Source organism: Alligator sinensis, unplaced genomic scaffold, assembly GCF_000455745.1.
Source record: "Alligator sinensis unplaced genomic scaffold, ASM45574v1 scaffold372_1, whole genome shotgun sequence".
Lineage (NCBI taxonomy): Eukaryota > Metazoa > Chordata > Crocodylia > Alligatoridae > Alligator > Alligator sinensis.
The window spans coordinates 1,031,988-1,057,335 of NW_005842387.1; the positions used below are offsets into that span (position 1 = coordinate 1,031,988).

Genomic DNA, 25,348 nt, shown 5'->3' on the forward strand with positions numbered 1-25,348 from the left:
AGGACATAGATAAGAAGAAAAAATTATTTGTAAACAATGGACTGCTGGATGCCAGGAGGCATTATTAATGCATTATAAATGTCAAATATCTGCCACAAGGACACCAAGCTGGAAAGAATACAAAACTTGTAACTTGTTTTCTTTTCTGAACCTTATTTTTGTCCTAAAAATTAGCAACTGAGCAGAGTCAGGCAGCTCCAAGGTGCAGGAATCACGGAAAAGATGACTGTAGGATATAAAAATAATCAAGGTTCCTGTTACCATTCATACTTTTTCCAATAAACACAGTCATCAGATAAAGGACAGAAATAATCCTGGGAACAGTGTCCAGAACCCAGACCCCCCCCAGTGGATGCCCTAACCACTAGATTGCAGAGCCAGGCTTCTTTGTGGTCTTGCCTATGCTTCATAAACCCTTGCTTTATTTTCTTGTTCAAAAAGCAAGCAGGACCCATCTCTATACTATACTGTTTATTAAATAGGAATTTTAACTAGTTTTTATACAAATCATAGAAACACAGTTTGAATTCTTTTTTTTTTAAACACATCAATGAATCACAGTAAAAGCTCTTAAGTCATGTCCATATGCCCTGGCTCAGCCAGTGAATACCTTGAACTGCAAACCTTGGAAAAGTTCAATTTCTGCATACACTTCCTTAATGGTTTAATTCCCCAGCTCACCTCTTGACCCCTTCCCAAAAAATGAACTCAACAACGTTACAGCCCCCCTGTTAGCAACAATAACCCAACAGTGGGAGGGTGCGGAGGTAACACATATTTCAGCAAAGGCATTAACACTGCTTTTTAAAATTTATTTCTGAAAGGGGATTGCTAATGCACATGGATCAGCAAATAGTTTTTATTTGCAGATGAGGATGCAATGAATCGAATGCACTGATGTTTTTCCCTGTTAAAGTACAATCAGACACAGTTTTCTGTATTAGAACTTTAAAGCACCCAGCAGAGGTAAGTGAGGTATCAGCTATGCAGCATTATTGGCTTGCTTCTACTTAGCAAGTGTGCACATTCAGGTCCCTGTACCAGCCAACATGGAACAGAAAAGTGGGGCTTGTTCTGACGGTGGACACTTGTTCTGGTGTGCACAGCTTAGCTAGATCCATGCCAAATTAGTGCCAAGATCAGCAGTACTCTCCTGCCCTAATTCAAAGATACATTAACACTATTCTGGTCCCACATAATCATTCACATACACAATACATACAGAGAATTCACATGCGTGTGCAAACACACTGCTGAATATACGTACATACAAACTCTCCTCTCTGTACGCCTACTAGACACTGTTACATTACCTTTCTTAATATATATTTTTGTCTATTGTTTCTCTAAATCAACTTTCATACGTATAGTCCTTTCCTATTAACCCTTCTTCTTTCATGTGAGCAGAAGGGGGATAAAGTTGTTTGCGAGAGTAGCAGCAATCCATTTTTAAAATGGTCGGATACATTTTGCTATTACTGTGCATGTGTTTCTTGTAGATTAGAAAAATAAAGTACAGTTTTTGTGTGAAGAATGCCAAGTAGGTAAAGTGACCAGATTTTCAAAACAAAATACTTGGGACACTTTTGTGACTATGTTTTATAGGGTCACAAAATAGACGCACAATAGACCGAAGTGAATCACAGAAAAGAAACAGGGTGTAGTGACGATGCAACTGCTAGCTTTTTTGTCAGCAGTGATTTATTTGTGCTGATTTCTTTGAGTGGAGGTTTCTCCCCTCATAACTCACTGTCTGAATGAGCTTTCCATAAAAGCACTGAACAAGTGCCATTACCGCTCACCACTCTCACTCTGAAGCGAAGGACAGCTTTGAGAGTATCCACACATATACAACTTCTTTTCCCTTAGCTCCAAATGCTGTTCATCACACAAAATACCTATTCTACTGGATGGTTTTCTTCCTAGTAAACAGAGCAAGTTCTACTGCACATAACATTATGCCCTGCGCACTCAGTAATTGTTTTTTTGAAAAAGTTGATGGATAAAGTAACAAACTGGGACATGCCAGATGATTAAAAAATGATCCTGGAAGATTTTATTTAAAAAAAAAAAAAAGACTTATGGTCACTTTAAGAAGAAACTTGCTGGCATGGTTTTTCAGTTCTTGCTTACATATGGCCTACCCATATGGCAGCATTAATATAGACAACCTAACTGTATTAAAATGGAAAGAAAAGGCCTTAATTTGATACCTGGCATTTAAAATCTTTTTTCTGCATCAAATTATTTTCATAGCACTTCCCACATATGGCACAGTTCTATATGTATAGATATAAACCATTAAACAATATATCAAGACCACTTGAAAGGACAAGGACAAGACGTCTTCGGTCAGGCTCTACGCAGTAGAGATCCAATAAAAATAGCACTATGACAAGGAAAAAGAGGGGAAAGGATGAATGCCTTACTTCTAGTTTGATACAGTACTGCTCTCTCTACGCAGAAGAAAAATACTTTCCCTAAGGCACTTGATTAAAACAAAAACAAAACACCTCATAAATGAACTCTTTTGTTGTCAACAGGTCAGAAGCAGAGTAGCTTTTTTCTGAAGGAATGAGAAGATGGCAGCATTTTGGTCCAAGCTGCTTACTTGATATTCAAGCTGGAGTCTTACAGCTCATATATGACTCCATCGAAAACAGGAGTTGCCATAACCCAGAGGAGAAAGAATGGTTACTGACTTAGTGAGGGAGTCAATTAATCTAAGTGCATTTGGGGGCATCTTATCTTGAACCTCCATCCTACGCCATTGTGATGGTGGGGCAGTAGTTCAGTTTTCTTACACTGTAACTCTTTTTTTCCCCATTCCAATTCTGAGTGGCTACTGCATTATCAAAGACGTTAAATATATATATTGCAGCCCATTCAGAAAAGCTCTCTCCTGAGTCTTGGGAACCTTAGAATTGCGTCTTTTGTTTGCTACAATTTTCTCGTTATAAAAAGAACAGGATTAAAAGGGAAAAAAAGAAGTAAAAGAAAGAGCCCTCCTGATCATGAAGGCCTCTGCTATTTCAATCCAAGATCTGGATTTAATAAATGGCTCTTATTCACAAATCGCTTTAAGGCTCGTCAGCTTCTCTCAAAGAGGTGCTTCCACACACAAGGTTTCTTTTCTATTTTGTTTCTTAATCTCTTGAGAAAGCACTGCTGTTTCCATTGATTCTAAAACTGGTGTAATTTTTCCCCCTGTTACCTGGATAAGGAAAGTTAAAGGCAACAACATGCTTTCATTTTAGGACTAGAAACTGCAGCTTGCCCGGTTTGTATGAGGTGCACAAATCTCTTAACGCAAAAGAATATCTGAATGGGGTATAAGCTGGATGAGATTTTTTGTGTGGTTTTCTTCTAAAGACAGAATGGCTGAAAAATCCCTCAGCCTTCTCAGCAATCTATTAGAGAAAAGAAGTGGGAAATAATGATCAACATTTTTTTCTCACATCCAAAGGTAGGCCAACATTTTCTCTGACATCTCTCAATCATTCACATATGAAAAAAAACAACAACAACAAAAAACAAGCATCTGAGCTCCTTTCCTCGCCCAGCACAGTTCTCATCATTAAAATAATTATTCAGATCCCGTAGTCCTTGCAGATTGTAATCCACTCTCTGGCATGTAGAACTACAGTGTATGACAGGGGAATCACATCCTTACTGCCTTCAGTATTCCATATTGGTTTGTTTGAGATTATGGCATTCTGTTCCCACAGAAAAAAGTAATCTTCGCCAGCCGCTCATGCTGGAATGAAATGTCAAATGTGATCCTGGTGCAATCAGTCATGCCTCAGAGCAGCACTTCTGGTGGTTCATTTTGACCTTGTGCTTGATGCCATCATAGAGCTCAAAGTTGTAGTTCTCTAGAGTAGTGGAGCTTCGAGAAGATAGACCAGTGTAGGAGCACGTACAGTATAGCAGTAAACCAGCACAAATGGCCCCTAAGAGAACTCCAAGAGAACTCATAGCTATAATGGTGACTAGGATCGGATCCAGCGTGTACAGCCAGCTCTTGTCTTTGTCCAGCTTTGGGGTTATGGGAGAGTTAGTAGAGAACAATGTGTTGTTCTTATCTAATCCAAAGTAATCTGGAATATAATTGACATTTATTAGCCAGAGATCAGGGTTTTTTTTTACCAATATCCATTTCCTGGATATACTTATACATAGCTCTGATTGTATATGCAGGTCCAATTTGGGCTGGAGTGATGATGGGTATAAATAAACAGAACTCTAAAGTCAATAGAGTTGTATCAATTGACACTAGGTGAGGATCTGGCCTTTGAGAAGTGTATTTGGTGTCAGTATTATTGCACTATAGAAACGACCTCTAAGAGGTGCATATCTGTTATGTGTCACAGCTTCCGAACCTAACGGGCTCCATTTATGAGTGAAAATGAAATACAAGCTCCAGTTCATGCTTGGAAGATCAGTTCTGCTTGTGTTACAGTAAACACAATATATTGACTTTGGAGTTCTCCGAGTCTTTAAAAAAAAGGCTTTTCTGTCTACAAACTTGAATGACATATATCAGTAATGGGGGTGCTTTTGATTAGTAAAAGGGCCCAGATCCTGACATGATTAAGGTACCTAAACAATTCTGTCAGTGGGAGTTAAGCACCAAATAACTTTATAAAGATGTGGGCACAGGTACTTGTTTTTATATGCTCACTTTGCTTACTAAACCACGCTCTAAGCCCTTCAAAAACATATAGACAAGGTGTTAAGTAGACTTCGGCATGCAAATAAGTATACCAGTGTTGATTGTAAGGGCTTTTAATCTGTAGAAAGCACTTCTTTCTAGAGAGTCTGATCCTACAGCATCAAAACCACTAGGAAATGTTGCCATTTATTTCAACAAGTACTGGAACAGGTCATAGTTCTTATGCTATATCAGTTTTGGGTTTTGCTGAAGATGTGCCTGTTATTTATCACTGCTAGAATGCTTTTCCATCAGTAACTGAGGGGGTGCTGATACTTACAAACACTTTGTATGTTCAAAACCCTGTGTACTCATATTACATAATCCGTCCAATATTCCCAGTGAAACAGGTGGGTAAGTATAACCATCCCAAATATGCACGGCATGAACTTCCTGCCTTCAAACCCCATGCATATAGAGACGTATGGGCCAGATCTAGAGGTGGTATGAAATAAGTAACTTCAGTGGAGCTGTACTGATTCACTAACTGAAGATTGGTCCCACTATTCTGTAACCTTCTGTGTGCTGTCAACTCCTGAGAGTGAGGGAGAATTAACTGGTTTGAAAAAAAATGGCCAAACCTTGTTCCAATTCTCCGTAAGTCTACAAGTGCCTCCTACCATTGCTGAAATCCACCAAGAGGTTTTCAGTGATTCTGTTGGTGTCTTATGGACTGGGATGGCTGCTGCCTTAATAAATAATATTTAGCAATTCCACGGATTGTTTTATGTACGCACCTCAAACTGAGTGTTACCAAGGAGAGGAAGAAAATGATCGTCCCTATTTGGCATAAAGGGAATCTGAAGCAAAGATTCAGACTTGCCATACAAAGGTTAGTAGCACAGTCAGACTAAAGCTTGGCTTTTTCTGACTCCTAGTCCTCTGCTGTAGACCACACTGGCTGTATCTACACAAGATGGTGGCTGCGCAGTCATTACTGTGTGGTCGTTTAAACAAGTGCTAAACGACCACATAGTAACCTGAGTTACTGCACAATAGCACTGATTAATGCCTTTTTTGTGATGCTACTATGCAGTAGCCTAATACTACTTTGCAGTAGTGTCACATCCCTGTTTTTGCCATGTGACTCTACTGCACAGTAGTATCAGGCTACGGCACAGTCAGCATCTCATGCAGATGCAGTCACTATCTCCTTATCTTTTCCAACAATCCACACCTCCCCTGGGCAGAGGTAGCTGAGGGAGAATAGGAAATGTGAGATATTGGGACCAGGTAAAAGGAGAAGGAATGAATGGGTTCATTGGTATTTGGAAGAGAAACTAGAAAGAAGATGAAACAGATTCCAAGTATCCTCTTTCTTTGAGGTTTGTGGCTTGCCTTTAGATCTAGAGGGGTCAGATTAGTTCACTGGGTCCATATCCCTAATAAAAAATTGTGGATTGTGCCCACAATAAATAACAATAAAGCATAATAATAATAATAATAAAGGTAATAAAACACAATGCTATCCTACACCAGTTGTGTGATTGTTTTAGTACTCACCATCATCAAAGTTCTCTCCAATGCCTTGCCCAGGGATTGCAAAATCATTAAACCTTGGGAAGTCCACTACAATGACAAAAAACACATACATAGACTTTGTTAAAAAGATGTATTTTTTGGCTGTTGAAAACAGTTACTTTGTTATGAGATCTACCAGAAAATAATGTAATCAAGTTTTCCATAGCTATGGCCAAAGTAAGTGAATACTTTTGAGTGTACAACAGAAGAGGTGCTTCATGCTACTCACATTTCATTTCCACCAAATGACCAGATTTTAAAGGAAAAATGGGGAGAATTGAAAGAAAGAAACTGCATAATTTGAATACCATTAAATTATTGTCACTGGTGCCTTCATAATGGCCATAATTCATTATTAACATGGCCATAGGTATTATCCTCATAACTATCAACAGTATCTTAGTGCCCATCATTAGATGCCATTAATGCTAGATCCATTTAGCACACTCCACTTTTCATCATCCCACATACATCTTAGTGGATACAAAGCCCCAATGACCCGCTTTCTCTTTAGATTTCGAATAAATTCAGAGTAATTTAAGGAAGTCATGTATCACCATTACATATTTTTAATGCAAAAAACTGGTTGAGATGAGGAGAGCTGTAAATGGGAGTCCATCTAGGCATTTATGTTAACATCTCTCTGATGCAAGCTCCTTTTAGTGGTGACATTTCTTTTTATTGTTAGCATAGATCAAACACAACTAACAAAATGTACTTGGCGGACTCTGAGCAGAAGTTACTTATTTAGCAGCGTAGCATTCCCAGTATTATCTCTATGTATAGGAACTGTTTTTTCTTTTCAATGCAACATTCCAAAAGAAAATACCTTTTTATTTCAATTTGCCTACATTTTCACAACTATGATTTTGGGAGCCTGAATGTTTGGTGTTCAACTGGAAGTGCAACATGTGCCTAAAATATAATATGCCATTGTTGCAATGTTCTTTTAAAAAAATCCAAGCAGATTATTAGAACAGTAATAAAGCATTTGTTATGAGAAACTTCAAAGATTAATGTATATGCAGGTGCCTGTTTACAAGAATTTGCATAGGACTGTACTATTTTTAATAAATCCAGCTTAAGTCTAGGAATCTAGTTTCTCTCTCAGAATGACACAACATGTTCATTATACTATAAAATGACTTTGCTCCATGGTAAAAATGTAGAAGACATGCAATGCTCAGCATGCACCACAGTAGGTTACTCTGCTCTGGGGTAAGTTATATCTCAGAGGGCGCGTCTGCACGAGATGCTTAATGCACAGAAGTCTAATTCTACTGGGCATTAGATGGTGGACAAAGCCCGTGCTAATGTGCTAATGCCCAGTAGATTTAGTATAATGCACATAACATCACTAAAAAGGTGCTCATCTGCACTAATGCGCAGTAGCACTGATTATGGTGCATTAAGTTAGTACCTGTTAGAACAGGTACTAAACTTAATGTGTCATAATTATGGCACATTAATGAACGTGTAGACATGCCCTCTAAGCGCATCTACATGCAACATTTACTACAGAGGAAACTAATCAGCTCTGCAGTGAATGTCTCAATGTCTATGCATCCAGGGCTATTAGGCTGGAGTAAACTAATAAACTCCACGGCAATGAAGCACCCTTGTGCCCCATCCAGTCCCTCTGCAGCACATTAAGCTGAGTTGAAGTAGCTTGCAGCCCTGGGCTGGCAGGCTTACCCCTGTAGTTTATTGCACCAGAGTTTATTGCTTTGAATTAACACCATATGTAGATGCACCCAGAAAGTGAAAAGCAGTTATATCTTGGGTGTAAGTTATATTGGGTGTACTAGATGTCAATTCCTTCAGTCAGTGTTATCCTAGGATCGCCACAGCTTACTGGAAAATCAATTCCCCTTCCATCTAGTGGCCAGAAACTGTTAATAGAGTCTACAGCAGGCAGCAAACTTGGGAGAATACATTCACAACAACCAAAGGTAAATTACTCTGCAGTAATTGTGTTGCGTTTCTGCATGCTAAAATTGAGATGAGAGGAGAAAACATACACTTCTCCATTGAGCAGTATGAATTTTAACCCATCAGCATTTATCAAGAATAAAATAACTTCAGTGCCTTGGCATACAAAATCAACATTTGATCCATCATTGCTTCCACTGGCATTACCTTTGGAATCCTGGTGTATATCAGCAGCCCTGCTGACAGTGTCCCAGTTTCATTGAAAGGTCTATTTGGAGATTGATTGCAATAAGCTTAAACACTTGAGTTAATGTTATTATTTCTCCAAATACTTGTTATCACAGCATTGCTGCTTACCTTCATTATTCAAATGATTAAAAGATTTCTTTGAATTTTCAAGGCAATTTGGAACTACGAACACACAAGAGACAAGTTGTGTCCTTCATGATTGATCAGCTCTGAATCTAGAGACCCAATTAATTAAGCTGATTCTTTGCAATCAATAGCTTCTCAAAAAACAAAAGTGCATAACATTTTTCAAGAAGTAATCATTTTTAGGAGCAAATTCACATGATTTTTCAATACTTCCAGGGCTGACAGGTCCAGATGGAAACATCTTACAATTGGAAGAAATGCCCGAGGGCCTTCTGCAAATATTTAAACTTTATGCATAGAAAATAGCTTGCAAAATAATTCACATTTGAAGATGTCTGCTGTGGTAGTCATCAGTCAAGAGGCAAAGGGGCCAAACTGTGCTGTAGGTTACAATCATGCAACACCACTTACCTCATAGGTTACATGAACATAAGTGAAGGTAGAACTTGGCCCAGTGTCAAGAGGAAATCTGCATACAGAAGTAAGGCAGTGGTGGAGTCACCTGCCTCTGGTAGTCAAAAGGCTCTTCACTTTGAGTGAAAATGTATTAGAAATGTGACTTTACTTTTTGTTTCTTCTGGGTAATTTTGGTGAGAGAGGGGGAACTAAAGGAATATCAGATAATCAACACTTTCAGCAGAACATCAATTCTCCAAGCCTTAAAGGAAGAATTGAGCACAGGGGAAAACTTGAATAAAGAGAACATTTATAAAAAAAGAAAAAAAAAACTATTTACTCTGCTAGCAATTTCCTCTATTCCCTTTGCTAATATTGCTGATATTTGTGTTTAAAAGCTTTCTCCCTCACAATCTGTTTCCTTTTTCAGCTCTCTCCTGTACTGCAGGCATAATCCTTTGTTTACCACATGATAGTCCATGGCCATCAACTTCTACATTCTGCTATTTATGAATCTATTATCCATGCCAGAGTATCTCAAACGATTAGCAACATTGCCCATGGCTATTTGGTGGCATGTGGGAAAAGAATCTGGTGGTCTGAGTTCTGTGCCTAGTGGCATGTTTTCTCCTAACAGAAGACACTGCTATATTTGGCACTAACTACCATCCTAAAATGACACATGTCAACAGAGATGTCAGGCATTAAAGGGGCCATGAGCTCTGACCCCTTGCCCATAGTCCCTTCAAGTCAAGTTGGTTGTTGTGCAGTGTGGGGGAAAATGAACTGTCAATGTGTTGTCCTGACCTGTCCTCTCAAGAAACAGAGATTTTCATTTTCATAGGGCCATCAACCTGGCATCTATCATGTGTATGGAGGTAGTGTAAGAGTGAAGTTGTAACTATGATGGTTCAGGATCTATGCACATGGCAAGGATTTCTTAGGGTGATATTTTTTATTGGGCCAACTATGTAGTTGGGATAAAGTTAGACAAAAGCTTTCAAATGCAAAACATTCTTCATCAGGTTCTATGATTTTATGACCAAGACGAAGAACATCTTTCATTCAAAAGCTTGTCTAACTTGATCCCAGCTACACAGTTGGTCCAATAAAAGATGTCACCCTAAGAAATCATTGCCACTTGCATGTAGTAAGTTTACTTGAAATTTGGAATGAAGAAAGAAAGATTAGGGAAAGCTATGCAAAATGGTAAGTGAAACTATTTAAGCATGATGCATTTGAAAGCTTTCCCCAGAGTGAAAGGCCCCTTTTAGGAAAATGTCCTGAATTATGGCTCTGAACCTCAAGCTATTCATGCTGAAAAGCAGTAAAGATGAAGCCAACATAAGTGATGTCTTTCGAAATGGCTGGATGCCTAGCAGAGACAGTTATCTATCGTATCTGAGATCACCACGAGCTAAAAGGCTAATTTATGAAACCTTAAAAAGGAAGATGAGGTTTTAATCAAAGTACAAGAAACAGCTTAAGTAGAATGTTCGTATCAGCTCACGAAGACCTGTGGGGGCTAGCAGCACAGAGCTGGTATTTGCAGTGATTAAGGAGATTTAATGCACACTGCTTTGAAAAAAAGGACTGAACATTTGGAGTGATGGTAGAGGATATGATATGGAGAAAGGTTAGTTTCAGAACTAACTTATTTGCTGTTTTAGGTCATAATGGGAATACTTCATCAGTAAAAACAACAGAGATATGTCAGCATGCTCTATTACACTTATACCTGGGCACGTGTCATTTAGGGCAGGGTAAATAGCTCTCAGACCTGCTTCTGGCTAGGCAGTTCATGCGTATTACACAGCAGCTCCTACCTTTGCCTTCCACCACCACAATATCTGAAAAGCAGCCTGCCTCAAAAAGCCTATTTATCATCACACAGACTTCTCATTGGTGGCTTTTGGACGAAGCACACAACTTCTGTTTGAGCTACAGTACATTTTTTACAAAGAAATCCAGTCTTGATTTAAAGTATTCAAGTAATGGAGAATCACTACACCCCATGATAACTTGTTCCAGTGGCTAATTACCTCAGTGTTTAAAAAAGAAAAAAAGCATCTTGTTTCTAAGCTGAATTGTTTCATTTCAGCTTCAAGCCATTGTTTTTGTGCTTTATTCTATAGGACTAAAGAGCTATCTACTGTCAGAAATCTCTGCTCGTGCAGGTATTTTAAGACAGTGATGAGGTCAGTTCTTAACCTTCCCTTGGACATACTAAATAAATGGATTGCATTTTTTAAATCTTTCCTATAAGGCAAGCTGTTGAGACCTCAAATGATTCTTGTAGGTCTTTTCTGAATCCTTTCCCTTTTCTAACAATCCTTTTTTTGAAGGTTCATCCAGATTTGAAGTGTGAACTAGAAGGGGACAGAGCATTGCTGTGATGGTCTCATTCGTTAATGTATATACTGAGTTAACAGCACATTCCTATTCCCACTCAATATTCAATGTGCAATGATCACATTTGTCTTTTGCTTTCTTAGCTAACAGTCCCAGGCCTAGGAATGGAGGTTCTTGTGCTTATCTAAAGATAAGTTCCCAGAATGCAGGGTCCTTCTTTCCCGCGTGAGACCCCACTGGTGTATGTCAAAGATGTATCCCCAGTGTGAGCTCATCTGTGATAGTATTGCACTGTGGAAGTCGTTACCTTACAGATACCACCATGTTACAATGCTGGAAAGGTTCCAGATTCACTGAACTTTGTAGTTAGGCAGACCTTGAATGGCTATGGGTTAGCCTGCCCCTGGCTATGACAGAAGCCTCATACATAACACCCTTTGATTAGAAATCACTTGGCTTGGTGCTTTGGGCAGGTATTGTGTAGGCACTGGGGCTGATGTGAACTGGCAGAGCTTTGTGAGGGTGTCATAGCTATCTAAATCATGTTTTGCGCTGTACTTCATTCACCTGTTACATATGTGACTGCCTGATTCTTTTTATAAAGTTGGAATTCCTCTAATTTATTTTGTGTAGTCAATTTTCCTCTGAATGCAGCTAAAAGGTATGTGATCATGTTAAACAGCAACATGTAATTTGCTCACAAAGTGGACTGGGCATTGCCCCCAAATCAGAAACTTACCTACATTCTCATCACAACCTCTTCATATACCCCTATCACTACTCCACTCACTGGAGATATGTTTGTGGGAAACTTACAATAAATGCACTATGAAAAACGAGAGTGATTACAATGGAGTATAACAGACCATACCTGGCTAGTAACACTAAGTGCCCTCCTGTGACTAACAATGATGCACTGGGCAGTTTGAAACATTAAGCCCAGAAATGGATGGGGGCTCAGGATTAAAGTTGCCAGGTGACCTGGGAATTATTGCTGCTTCAGCCATTTAAAATTACACCATTCCTTTAACAAAGAAAAATCATAGAAAATTCTAGAGGACTAAAGCCCTACAACTTTGTCATACTATCTTGCATTAGCAGGTGGTTGATTAACTAGCCTGTTTCATAAAGGAAACACTGGGCAGCCTTGTGGTAGTTGAGGAGTAGCCTATCATAGGTTCTTGTACTATTTTAATAAAGAAAACAATGGAAATGTAGTGTAGGAAATAATGCTTGCACTGGCTATCAGCTGGACTAGCTGACCTGTAGCAACTACCCTTAAAACTTCATCAATTGCCTGGGATGACTAAAGAACATTATCCCTACATTTTTGTATTGCATATGGATGTGTTGTAGTTATGAAAGAGAAGTCAGAGGCATGATACAAATAGGTCGTGATTTAGGAAAGCAATACTATTCAGCAAAGCTTAAAGTTAAGCACTTTGCTAAATAAGGATAGGATAAAGCTTGTGCTGAAGTCTTTTTCCCAAACCAGAGCTATTCCAAGGTAAGCTAACTTCTGAAGGTCACCACCATAATGTACTCTTCTGTCTACAATTTCCATGTTTCAACAAACAGCCCATTTTATTGAAACACTCGACTAAAAGTCACAGACTTACTGTAGTATTGTGTAATCTTTAGGGCTTTGTGCAACAAAGAGCTAACATATGATCCTACACTAAAGAAGTGTTTCCCCCATAGAGAATCCCACAGACAGCAATACACAGAGCAAATAAAAAATGCTGTGGCAGAAACTGAGGCTTTCATGCCCATGAGGAATCAGGGCTCAGCTTTAGCATGATTAGTTTTTGGTCTTTCAATTTCTTTACTGGTTTTTTTTTCTGGTTCTTTTTCTAACAGCTCAAATTTGCATCATTTTCTTTTGACATTGCAAAGCAGCCTACATGGACTTGCCTTGATGTCGTTTTATTTTGTTTCAGCACAGTAATATTGTCTTGATAGATGTGATCACCAGATTGTTGTAAGAGTGATGTGTCCCAGTTTGAGTGAATGGGAAAATACTTTTCACATATGCAAGCACGCACCACATAGGAAAGGTTACTTCTGCATCTGTTAATACATCTACTTCAAACTTAAATATCCTGACCATTTCCAAACAAGTTTCCCCTCAGAACACAGAACACATTTAGTTTACACAAGGACTAAATCCCTGCCAAGTTTTAAATCAAAAGCATGTTTTGAACAGAACTTAACGTGAAAAATAAAAAGCCTTTTCGTATCAGCCTGACAATCCCAGTTGGTATCCTAGCTACTACACTTTTGCCTTATACCACCTCACAGAAAGCCCTATTTTTGGGATAAAATTCACCCCTGAACAGGAGTGCTTTAAACCAAATGGAGCGAGGTGCCAAAGCATTAATATTATCTCTCTCTTAGTGGGCAAGGGGGTATATTGTGTTTCCCAAATACTTCTGCACCTTGAAATCAGTTTGAGATTTTGGCTAAATATAGACAGGGAAAAAGTAAAGAATATAATTTGGGAAGAAACTGCGGATCAGCAGGCAAAAGGGCAAAAGCCACAGGGAAAATACATTCAGATCCCAACCTCTTCAGCAAGCTTTTTCCTCTGGAATTTCAATTTACTCCCATTTAATCAATGCATCACAACCTCAATGGTCCTGGTTCAAAGCTACTAGAGAGAGAAGCGATCATCAATATTTCTTAATGTACCTGCAGTGGAGGCAACAAGAACAGTGTGTCCATGCCAGCCTGAGCACTGAAGTCAAGAACTTCTCTCCAGGCCAGAATTGAGCACGTACTTAGCCAAATTATTCTATACCACAATGAAGACTCTATTTTTAGTCTTAACCCTTTCCAGAATCGCTCCTTGTAGATTTGTCATTTGTGCAGACCACATAGCCTTCCCCTCCCCCCATGACTGGCACAGCACAATGGCAAAGACTGAAACTGTGTACAATGAGAGGCAGACACTGCAACATCAATATTATTTTACCCAATGGTAGAATTCAGGTTGGGCTGTCTCCTGGTTCTGCATGCCCAGACAAGCACACATGCAAGCAATATCAGTTGATGACTGCCTGGTCTCTAGAGGAGACAACACCAGAAGGCTAACAAATATTTTCCTCTCTCTTTCTCACATATGGAGCAAACAACAGACAAAGCTGCTGCTGTGCCAAAGCTTAACCAGCTTTGTTGCAGCCAAACTTAACTAGCTAAGTGACTGGATGACTGAAGTGATTCACAATTAAATCCTTCACTTGTAGAGCCTGGGTTTAAAGCTTGCTAGGTCAGTGATGGAGGATGTTTCCAGTCTGATGTCTGGAGAAAGCGGTAGCATCACCTGTTCATACCTCAGAGTACAACTCACCTCACTTGTGAGTCTCAGAAGACAAGCCAGGGCCAATTCTGAACATACATGAAGACTCACTTACCTTCTTGCCTCGGTGAATGGGTAGGGTTAGAGCTGAGCTGCAGTGCCCAGGCAAGCTGAAGACAACCTTGCTACTGTTGGGGGAAAGAGCGGCCAGCTCACCTCGCTGGTAAATAGTGTAGGGAGAAAAGAGCTAGCTGCCTCCTGATATGTTTATCGCTGTCCTTGTTGTTGCTGTTTTTACTGCAGCAACAAAAACAACACTGTCCCTCCAACTGGCAGTCACCGCTGCCAGTGAGCAGTCACTGAAGCCATTGACAGGAGTGCTGTGGCTAAGAGCCAAGATGTTGTCCAATCTAGCTTCTGGTTTTCTGCCTAGCGAACTTGAGCTTGATTTTGCTGTCACTCACTCTGGTGTAACTCAGGAACAGCCCCACTGAAGTCAGCCGAGTGCCCTAAGGATAAACCTGGCATCAACAAGAGCAGACTTCTGCTTCCCTGCTTCTTGGTTTCTTTCATATTAGCAGATATTCCACAGGAGAAGAAATCCAACCAATCACCGGTCGGGAAAAGCAAATGTCACCCTCTCACACGAGATACAAATGCAGTTATTGATGCTACATGCCAAATGCATTCCTGATGGAAATCAAAGGCATTCTCTCCCAGGAAGGAATTTGGCCCTGTATGTGTTCAGCTGTATAGCTCGCTGAATAATTACCGCACCTTCTGGACCTCTTCTTGCTCAATTTTTTTTTTTTAAGTCGCACCCTCCCAAAATGGAACACTGATGAATCGCTCAAGAAAAAAGCAGCATGCAACTTCCAGCAGCACAGCACGACAGATGATTTCTTCTTTTATGCTGTGGTTTGTTGCTGCTTCTTTTGTCAGATCATACACTGGGCATAATATTCAGGCAGCGGCGTACTCTCATTACACGTGGTATTTGTGGCTATTATACCTAATACAATGGGCATTTGGCACACGGGAGCTATGACAGCATAAATGAAACCATCATCCTCAAATGTCTGGGCTTCACTTTGGTAGTCACAGTCACCCAGGAAGGACTGATTATTGTGTGCATAAATTCTCTGGCACGAATACCATCCCTCACAGTCAGCTACTGCACAACTAGCACCCATGTCAGCACTGCCATCATATGGCACCCTAGTGACACTGCTAGGATACGGCGAGATGGGCATATTACACTGAGTTAAAAGGAAAGAGAAGGCATTTACTGCTCTGTGTTAATGCTTTCATGTGTTTGCTCCTAATCTACAGTAAATGGACATTAAGCTGCAGTAAACTTGCCCTGTTTTCAATTCAGGGGTAATCTATTCTGGTTTAGCTTTCACTTACTAGAAGATAGAAGTGGACACATGAAACCGTTACTGCAGAGCAGCTGATATCCTCTCCTTTTAACTTGATATAACCTATCTGGCCATACTTTTAGAAATGGGGCAAGGAAAGAAAGCAAGGAGTCTAAACTACCTCCTCCCTAAAGGTGCCCGCTAAAGATTTGGATTGATGCATACTGACAGGGTGACATGAAGCAGCTTGTGCTAGCACTGCCCTGACAGGGACCTAACTAGAGAGCTTTGGCTCCCATGTAGTTAATCAGACACATTTCACTTTCAACAAATGCATTTACAAATGTAGATATTTCAAATGAGAGTAAAACTAGCTAAATATCAGAAATCAAACATGGAGCCATGACTACATTAACATTTATGGTAACCTCTTCATCCATGTTTTTGAATGCTGTATGCAAAACTTGGTTCTGACTGCACTTATACTGATTAACTTTAACTTAGATAAAATTATTTGACTTATACAAGTCACACTTATTCAAATCACACTCCTAAAGCCTTAAAAATGTCTGCCCTGATGGGTGAAATCCATTGAATAATTTTGAGCTCCTGCTAAAAAGCATAAAAACCCTTCTTTCCTGAAGAACAGATGGGATGTAAAGCTCAAAGGACCATATCTTCACCATACAACAAGGGTAAGCCCTCTGGCCTAAGCTGACAAAGCCAAGGACCAATCTCCAAACTGGGCCCCAGTGGTGTTTTATAGCTAATAAAATATTAATGGATTAGAATTTACTGTTAACATCTCTTTCCTTCTTTCATGAGTAAAAGTACTGATGCTACAGGAGAGCGAGATGCTTCTTCCTCGTGCCATATATGTGGATGGTTTGTGTGGACAACTTGCTGTGGTACAAATGCTATACTACCAGCTCGCAAGCTTAATGCTAAATTCCATGAAACCTACTGAAATATCCCCTCTGCCCAGTATCACTGCTAGTGGTTCAAGTCCTAATGGTTTACTGTATTTCTTTACCTCTTGGTATACTCAGTGGATGTCCCAAAGCTGACTGCTCAAGGGCGCACACACAAATGCAGCAGTTAACCGAATGAAGATACTCACAGTCCCTGTGTGCTTTCCCTTCTTTGCTTTGAAGGTTTACACTGCCCAGATCTTCCACTGAGCAACCAGCCCTTCCCAGGAGCAGCTCTAACATTGGTAGCACCTTTTAGGGATTCATGCAGTGATTCATATCAACAGTTGAAGAGATGGCATCAAAACTGTACTTACACTTTATTTGTGCAATAGCATGCTAATCTGGGCTGCTGGCATGTGATATGCTCCTATCCAGGCAGCATTTTCTCCAATTTGAATCTCAGTCACTCAGCCTGTGGTTCGCGCACAGAGTAATTAAACCTCAATCTATTCCTGCCTTTTAGTTTGTTTACTTAACAGATATTTTTTTGCTTATTGTGAAGCCATCAGCCATTCTCTCCCGTGTGCTCTCTCTTTTTTTGTGCATGTTTGTTTTGCATTTTGCTTGGACAGTCAGTGAAGTGTACAAAATGCAAATTACAAGTGTATGAGCTCCAGTGATCTGCACAATTAAAGCAGAAAAAAAAAAAGAAAGTAAAAAAAAAAAGGTCTACAGGTCTTTAGCTCCGCTTACCATTTGAACAGCCAAAGCAAGAGAATGAATTTGAATTTTCAATTTTGTTTTGGCCTAAATTTCTAGCAAATCCAGGAAGTATCATTGCAACGCTATCTGAAAGTCAGACTGGAGATTAATGCACAAGGAAAATAAATGCATACATAAACTTTCTCTTCAGAAAAAATACAACTGGTAGCAAAATGTATTTTAAACTAGATGTGAGGCTGCTGCCTCTTCTGAAACAGCATAAGGAGCAAAGGATAAATTAAAGTTTAGGCAAAGAAGAAATGCTACATCAAAGCCATCCATAATAAATTGAGATGACTAAGACTGCAGGGGTACTGAGCCCCGTCTTCCAAGTCACTGGGAGCTGAGGATTCCTGGGGCCAATTCACAACAGTGTTGTACTGTGCCTTTCTGAGAGGTCCTGGACACACCACACATTTACACTGCTATAAACCATATGAACACTGGGGTGAAAAAAGAAGTGGACACACAAGGTATAGCTCTACCCTGGTTTGACTTACTAGGATCTTGTGTAGAATTATACCAACAACAAAAAAAGAAACAAAAATACACCAGTGGAAATGACACCCCTGTGGTTATCTCTGCGACCATTTTGTCAATTCAAACAGGATGTTACCAGCTCCCCTGCCACTGAGTGCTGAGGCAATCTGATAGCACCTATGATAAGTAACAACCCCAGGGTAACTGGTCATCTGTCCACTCTGGGTCTTGGTGTAATTTACATCAGTGTACAAAACTACCCTTAAGTTACACAGGTCTTCTGATGTCATGCGTCCAGGCCCTGAGACTCAAGAGTGTCAGTCAGCACAGTGCCACAGAGGGCTCCCCCTCTTTCAGAGTTTCAAACATGTTGCATACTGCTGGAGTCAGTGGAGCAGTATGGACTGACACACCAGCTGAGGATCTGGTCCTAATGGCCTATTTTAACTTCAATTTAATCTGCTTGATATGGTAGAATTACTTGCACTACAACACATTGCTGTTGTAGACTGGAGCCATCTCCACAGCCCAGCATCAAATTTATCGGGACATTTTTAAGTATAAAAACACCAAAGGGCAGAGCTACCGCTAGTGTAAAGCATTCAATGGTGTAGTGCTGATTTATACCAACTGAGGATCAGGCCTACTGTACCTGGATTGTTTTTGTACCTCAATTTAACTTTGCACTATTAATAAGTTACTTTAAACACTCTGCCAGACCACACAGGGCACTGCACCATTGGCAGCAGCAAACTGGTGCCATTTATGTATGCATCCAATATTCAGAGGTCCAGGCAAGCTTGAAAAAAAGAAAGATATCTCTTAATGGTGTATTGTTTTTATCGCGGATAGGGTCTGAGTACACAGTTTAGTTGAGCTAGCCAGCTTCCTCTGGGACGTTGAAATTATATGTTCCTGTCTCAGGGGCCTTAGCGTCCTGAGAAAGTCTGCATAATCACATTTAGCAATTTAGCACTTAAGTAACTTACGCAAAATCCCCAAACAATTGTAAGCATTGGCTCAGCTGCCCAAAACTCCTAACAAGGAATTATACAAATGTAGAGGGTATAGAAGCCACTATTAGAGACCTTATCCTGAGCTGGGGAGGGTGGGAAGGGAAAAGGCGTGACGCCTGAGCTGATATATATCGGCATACCTTCACTGACTTCATTCAGAATGGCTGGCCCAGAGTGTTTTTGTAATTGGCTTGAATAGAATTGATACTGAGCTTTCATTTGCTAAAGCAAACAATAGTCCTACAAAAGCAAAGAAAACAATGTAAAGGTTTGACACATCACTTTGGCCAGATCAAAATTGTTTTCATAAGCCAAGAATTTAAAAAAAACCCAGATGTTTGTATAAAAATATCGTCATTTTATTACATTCCACACAATACAGCTTCAAAGAGTGTCAAAGTTCCACAAGATATTTTCACACACAGGCAACTGGGCGATGCTGGGGGACGTCACAGTTCTAGGAGGGGAGAACTGGGAGTAAAACTCTAAGTGATTCTTTTTTTTTTGTCTTTGGTGATTTTTGTTTTAAAGACGGCATCAAATTCTCTTCTTGGACGTGCCAGTGTGCTCTCCCTGAAGCTAACAGGGCAGGGGTTGTGGTGTCTCTGAGAGAAGAATGTGACCCAGGGAGGTGGTATAAACTTCTGAAAAAGTAACAGAGATTTTTTCCTACCCTAACATGTCCTTATTCTGGGCTTGATCTAAAAATGCAGTAGGAACATTTCAATATAAGTCCATTATTATCTATGAGAATTTAATAGGGGGGAATTCCATATCACAAGTGATATGTCCTAATCTGCCAGTGCTACACAACAAAGTGCTCACTAATAAATGATTTCCACACTGGAAGAAGCTTTCCTAGGGCCTCTACCTTACTGACCACATCCTGAGAGGTGATAACTGCTAAACTTCCCCTGATGCCTTCTGACTTTAATGGGATTTGATGGCACTCAGCACCCTGGCAGGATGTGCCCAGCACAGCAGAAGGATCAGGTCCCGGGCTTGCAATCTTGACATACTGTTTACTCTCACATCTCTCTTTCTAGAGGCATCTACCACCACATGCATTCGTTATGGCACATTGTTTTTACATGCTATGCACTTTCAAAACAATTTCCTTGCCAAAGCAGCATGGTGTGATGTTACTAGCTCAGTGGGTGTATCCAGTTCTGCAGAGTAAACTGCTTACGTGCACTTAAGCATGCTACCTGAATAGGGCTGGGGGTGGGGGGGGAGAAGGAACGTGACATCCCCTTTAGGTATCCATCACCATCTGGGGATCAGCTAAGACTCCAGCAGCCCCGGACCCTGGCATGACGTGTGCCAATGTTGCATATGTACGGCACATTGTCCTGCTCTGACAGGAGGAACAGGGCCACAAAAGGTTAACAGGACTATTATCTTAATTTCTTTATTTCTTTTTTGGGGAGGGCTTGGGGGAGGGAAGGGAGGATGGAATGGGCGACTGGAGTACTCAGGGAAAACTAATCACTTGTCACAAGTGACCATGAAAAAGATTGAGAACCTTGTTCAATGAAAAGGCATTTTGCCTACAAATAGATCAGACTTAATGATTTAAACCACCTTTGCGTGTCATCACTTGGTAATTTATATAAGGCATTTTCACTGCATAACTTCGGGGCCAATCAAAAGGCAGAGGCTTAATCTAGTCTCTATTATGACTCCTTGGTTAAAGAAGCAGCAATATCTGCATTTCACCAAGCCTACCTGCTAGGACTCTGTTTACTAGGTGCTTTAAGAAGCAGAACATTAGCAAATGCAAAACTAATTGACATTCGAGGAAGTCAATCAGCTATTTTTATGACTGAGCAGCTATGAATTTGGACAAAGAAAAGCAGAAGGGAAATTATACTTGTCTCATAAATTCTGGTAAAATGACAAGGAAAAGGACCTCCCATTCCTTACGTAAAAATAAAAACAAAAACAAAAACATAAGCACCCAGAATGAGGTTACTTAAAAATAAATAGACCTCAGATTCAATAAACTACAGTATTTAACATCCACCTTAGAACTGCTTAAGTCTATGTGTTACTCTAAGGCTGGCTTTAACAGATACGAACTAAACATTCATTATGAGCGTCTCTGTTATAAGGCAACTTTAAATTGATTCACTGGGAAGGGGGGGGGAGGGGGATTCAACTTCCAAACAATGGCTGTATTATGTTGGCTGAAGAAATAATAAGACAGAAATATCTTATTTTTGAACATCTCTGAACCTCTCTGGATTCTTCCAACCATCCAAGGTGGCATTTTCGAGTGTGCCTTTTCATTATGCACCCTCTGACATTAATAATATCAAACAGAAACCCAGCCAAAGCTAGATAAGGCAACAAAAAGCATTGCTCTCTTCCCCAAGTAAACAAATCAGTATATTTATCATAAATGATATCCCGGGCCTTCCACAGGGGAAAAAAGCAGCCCCTGTGCAAGTAGGAGCAAAACAAGCAAGTTAAAAAGGGCCTTTTCTAAATATACATTCAGCCAGTCAAATCTCACGCACTCCCATGCATCCTTACATACATATAGTTATATATACACGCACGCACGCGCGCACACACCAACTTTCAGACTTGCCATCAAGTTTCCTGGCAGGTTGCCTACTGGGAAAAAAATCAGTCTTTGAAAATAAGAAAAAGGAGCATTCACTTCTGAAGTGACATGGGCGGTGTCTCTCTTCTGGCAATCCAAGATGCAGCATTAGTTAAGGGTTTGTAAAAGAACAGGAGGGCCGGGGCGGGTGGAGGACAGGGACAGAGATGTCTAGAGTTCACACGTATGCTAGGTGAGGAGAAAAGTGCAAAATTGAGGCAACATATTTGAAGTCTTAGTTCCTGTCTGTCTGTCTGTCTGTCTGTCTGTCTGTTTTTTGCTCTTGTTCTCGTTCCGCTCTCAGCAATGCGAGCTGTGGTCTTGTTCTAGTTTTATTGTTAAGGTGGGCTCCACAGCCAGAGGGGCCCCGTTGGTATAGTGGGAGGTTTTGTAGGTGATGGAGTGATCGCTCTTCTTGGCCGCATAGCGGAACCGGTGGTAGTGGAGCACAAGGGCCAGCGCGACGGAGACCAGAACCAGAACAGCACCTCCAGCGGCCATAACGTAATACCAGTAGGCTGGGATGGGCTGCACTGACACCGTGTCCACTGTGGGCTCGCTCCCTGGCAGAAGGGTGCCCCCTGGTGGAGAGACATAGAAGAGTGTTGCTAGGCGGGAGGCATGCAGACTCATAAAAAAGAAACACACATGCTTTCAAGAGTACAGAGCAGCATTAAGCGAGGCTGTGACCCAGCTCTGAAAACAAAACTTTCTCTCTCTTGGGAGAGAGACAATTTGCATATTTGCTGAGCAGACATATTAAAGCAGTTTATTAATTAAGAAGCCTGGATTTAAATACGAATTTCCAGGTCCTTTTGGCATCAACACATTTCTTTGAATTTTTTGGCCTTCTTCAAATCAGTCTGGTCTTGTCGCCACATGACAGCTGTTGTCACGTAGTGACAAAACACACTGTGTTTCTAATTGGGGGCCGTGTTTAACAGCAAAGGGTGAAGGAAGTTGCAACAGACTGCTGGGAAAGAAGTCAGAGGGAGAAACATTCTTCATTCCTGTGGAAAAGACAGTGAAAAAGATCTCTCTCGCAGGGTGCCCTATGCATAGATCCAATCATGCAGGGTGCCCTGTACATAGATTGATAGAGTATAAGGCCAGGAGGGACTATTACAATCATCTACTCTGCCTTCCTCCATAACACAGCCTGTAGCGTTTCACCCAATCCTGCATCAAACCCATAATTTCTAGCAAGCCAGGAGTATGCACTCTGCACAGCTGAAAGCTATATGCCTAACAAGTGCTGTAAATCACCCATCTCCTTGAATTCTGGCTAACCACTGCCTCGGCAGCTTTCTGCTTCCTCTTGTTTAACCCTGCTTGTGCCTGCACATATACAACGTAAAAGGAGAGGGGGCTGGCACGTGTCACCCTGAGGCAGCGAAGTGGTTTTGAAGATCATCTCAGGACAACACAGTGTACATCTGGTGTTCATACAGGAATGCTGCTTTCTTGTCAGCCCATGCACACATGCAAACACACATCCTCCAACAGACGCAGAAGAGACTAATTCAGATGTTTGCGCTCACACCCACAGCTCTAAAGCCGTGTGGCATTAATCCTTACGTACATATTACTCAGACCTCCCAAATTTTGCTTTTGGAGACGAGTCATAAATAACCAGGGATGTGCGCTGGAATGTATTTATTTACTGGCTACTCCGGGGGAGAGAGTCTCAAAGGGAACTTTCCCAACTATTTGTTCTGCTGTTGAACAAAGACACTTTAATATTTCTCTCAAGGTGGCCTGACTCTCCCTCTCATTTTGCTAGCTTTTCTGCAACAGGAGGGACTCTTCACAGATGGAGCCGCCAGGAGCTTCTGACAGTGTTTGTAGTGGAATAGTTTGTGGGCTTCTGTGAATTGGTGTCAACTTATTATTCAGCTCAGTGCTAATAACTGCTGCTTGGCAACCAACTCCATGCCTGCTTTCTTGTGCATGCTCTAAAGAGTCCAAGGGAAAACAAAATCCTGAAGGATGAGCTTTGCTATGAAATGGCAAGGAACTTTTCCATCACAGCCCCCACCCCACTAATATTTTTCAGGGTGGTGATCTATGTGGTCAGGGTGACAGGGCTTTGTCTGCTGTAACCTACATAGGAGATTAGCTGAAGGGACAGTTCCTTCTTCAGTCACAATGAAAATGATGACCATAAAAACAGGATTAAACCTACATCCAGAACACATGGTAAAAACAGCCAAGGTAAATCCTGTTTCTGTACAGCAAGAGATTGGAAACCACCCACACATTTATAAATTTGGGTTAGAAAGTCTAATTTCTCAGAAGTGTGCCCTCCCTTTCACCCTCCAGATCTATATACCTTCACAACCATTAGCTGACACGGTGGACAGGCCACTTTTTGAATGTTAATAGAAAGACAAACTCTTCCTATCTTTCCCGAGAGGTAGTATCTCCAGAGCAGGGTAGTGGGACACTGAAGGGGCAGTATAGGGAAAGTCTGCATTGCTGTTGGTTATTCTGGGCATAAGGAGATGCTAGGACTATCTGAATGCTCTTGAACAAGTCACTTAGCCTCATTGTGTTATAGCAGATAATAGCAATACCTCACATGGGAGGCTGCGAGGATAAAGAGTGCACAGACAAAAAGGTGGTCAGATAGTGTGATTGAAAGGGGGGCCATATAAGAAAAAGAAATGCAGGTGCAATATGGTCCATTTCATGACTATGGTTACTAGGTGACACAGCAATACAGACACCAGTGACACACCAATACCTAGATGCCTATGTGACACAACAATACAGATACCAGCAAATCCAAAAACTCCTACCTACTCCCTCAAATGCATTTTCTGGAGGATGGGGGTAGTGGTGAAGGTAGCGGGGGAAAGGCATGCCTCTTTTGCCTCTGTGCTAATTTGAAATGCTCAGAGTGGAGTTGCCCTCTCCAGCTTCCTTCCCCAGAAACCTGTACCAGACTGGGAGGACCATGGGAGCTATTCTCCCTTCTTCCCGTCAGCTGCCCCTTGCTCACCTTCCTAGCTGCTACGGTAAGAGAGCATGGCTCGCTTCCTGTCAAATGCCAAGGGCATGGTGAGAAACTGATCCTAATTCTATTAAGAAGTGGGGTTCCTAAAATCTCACCTGTTCTCCATCCCCATCCCACCCCCTGCCTGACAAAGACTATTCCTTAAATAGATGTATTTCACATGTGAAACACATCAGGCGGGGGATGCTGTAGGCTTGGCTGCAACTCGCACAGTTCGGATCCCAAAGTGTGGGAAATGGCTTCAACACAGAGACCGGAAAGCGGTGTGCTACAGTTGACAAGCCGCATGCAGTGCGTGGGGGGGCGAGGTGGTGAGGAGCTCTAGCTAGACTGAACCAAAAGGAAGCACAGACACCCCCAGGCCTCCCACCCCCGCAAGAATTCCACACTCCAATGTTTATTTAATGTTCTCCTACAAAACGCTGCTTTATTTCCAACTGGCTGGTGCAGCAAGGAGAAAGTTTACAAAGAGGTCGTAAAACAACGCTGAAGTAATAATCTGCCGATCTCTTCGGGGAGGGAGTAAAAGTACAAACTGTCCTGCACAGTGACAAACGATGCAAATATCTCCCCTCGATCTCCGCTTGCCACCCTGGC

At 41.1% G+C, this 25,348-nt stretch overlaps 1 protein-coding gene across 7 annotated transcripts in view; it reads right to left on the reverse strand.

Moving 5' to 3' along the window:
• Positions 1-458: 458 nt before the first annotated feature.
• Positions 459-25,348, reverse strand: part of NRP2 (neuropilin 2) — a 126,750-nt gene continuing 101,860 nt past the window's right edge. For 2 of the 7 annotated variants that reach the window (XM_025211048.1, XM_025211046.1), the window contains exons 16-17: positions 6,218-6,283; positions 459-3,410 (exon numbers count right to left, since the gene is read on the reverse strand). In XM_025211048.1, coding sequence (XP_025066833.1) covers positions 3,403-3,410; positions 6,218-6,283 — 74 coding nt within the window. In that variant the 3' untranslated portion in view covers positions 459-3,402. Of the gene's footprint in view, positions 4,101-6,217; positions 6,284-19,261; positions 19,362-19,458; positions 22,314-25,348 lie in introns of those variants that run through there. The other 5 variants (XM_006029547.2, XM_006029546.2, XM_006029549.3 and 2 more) reach the window with 3 other exon arrangements.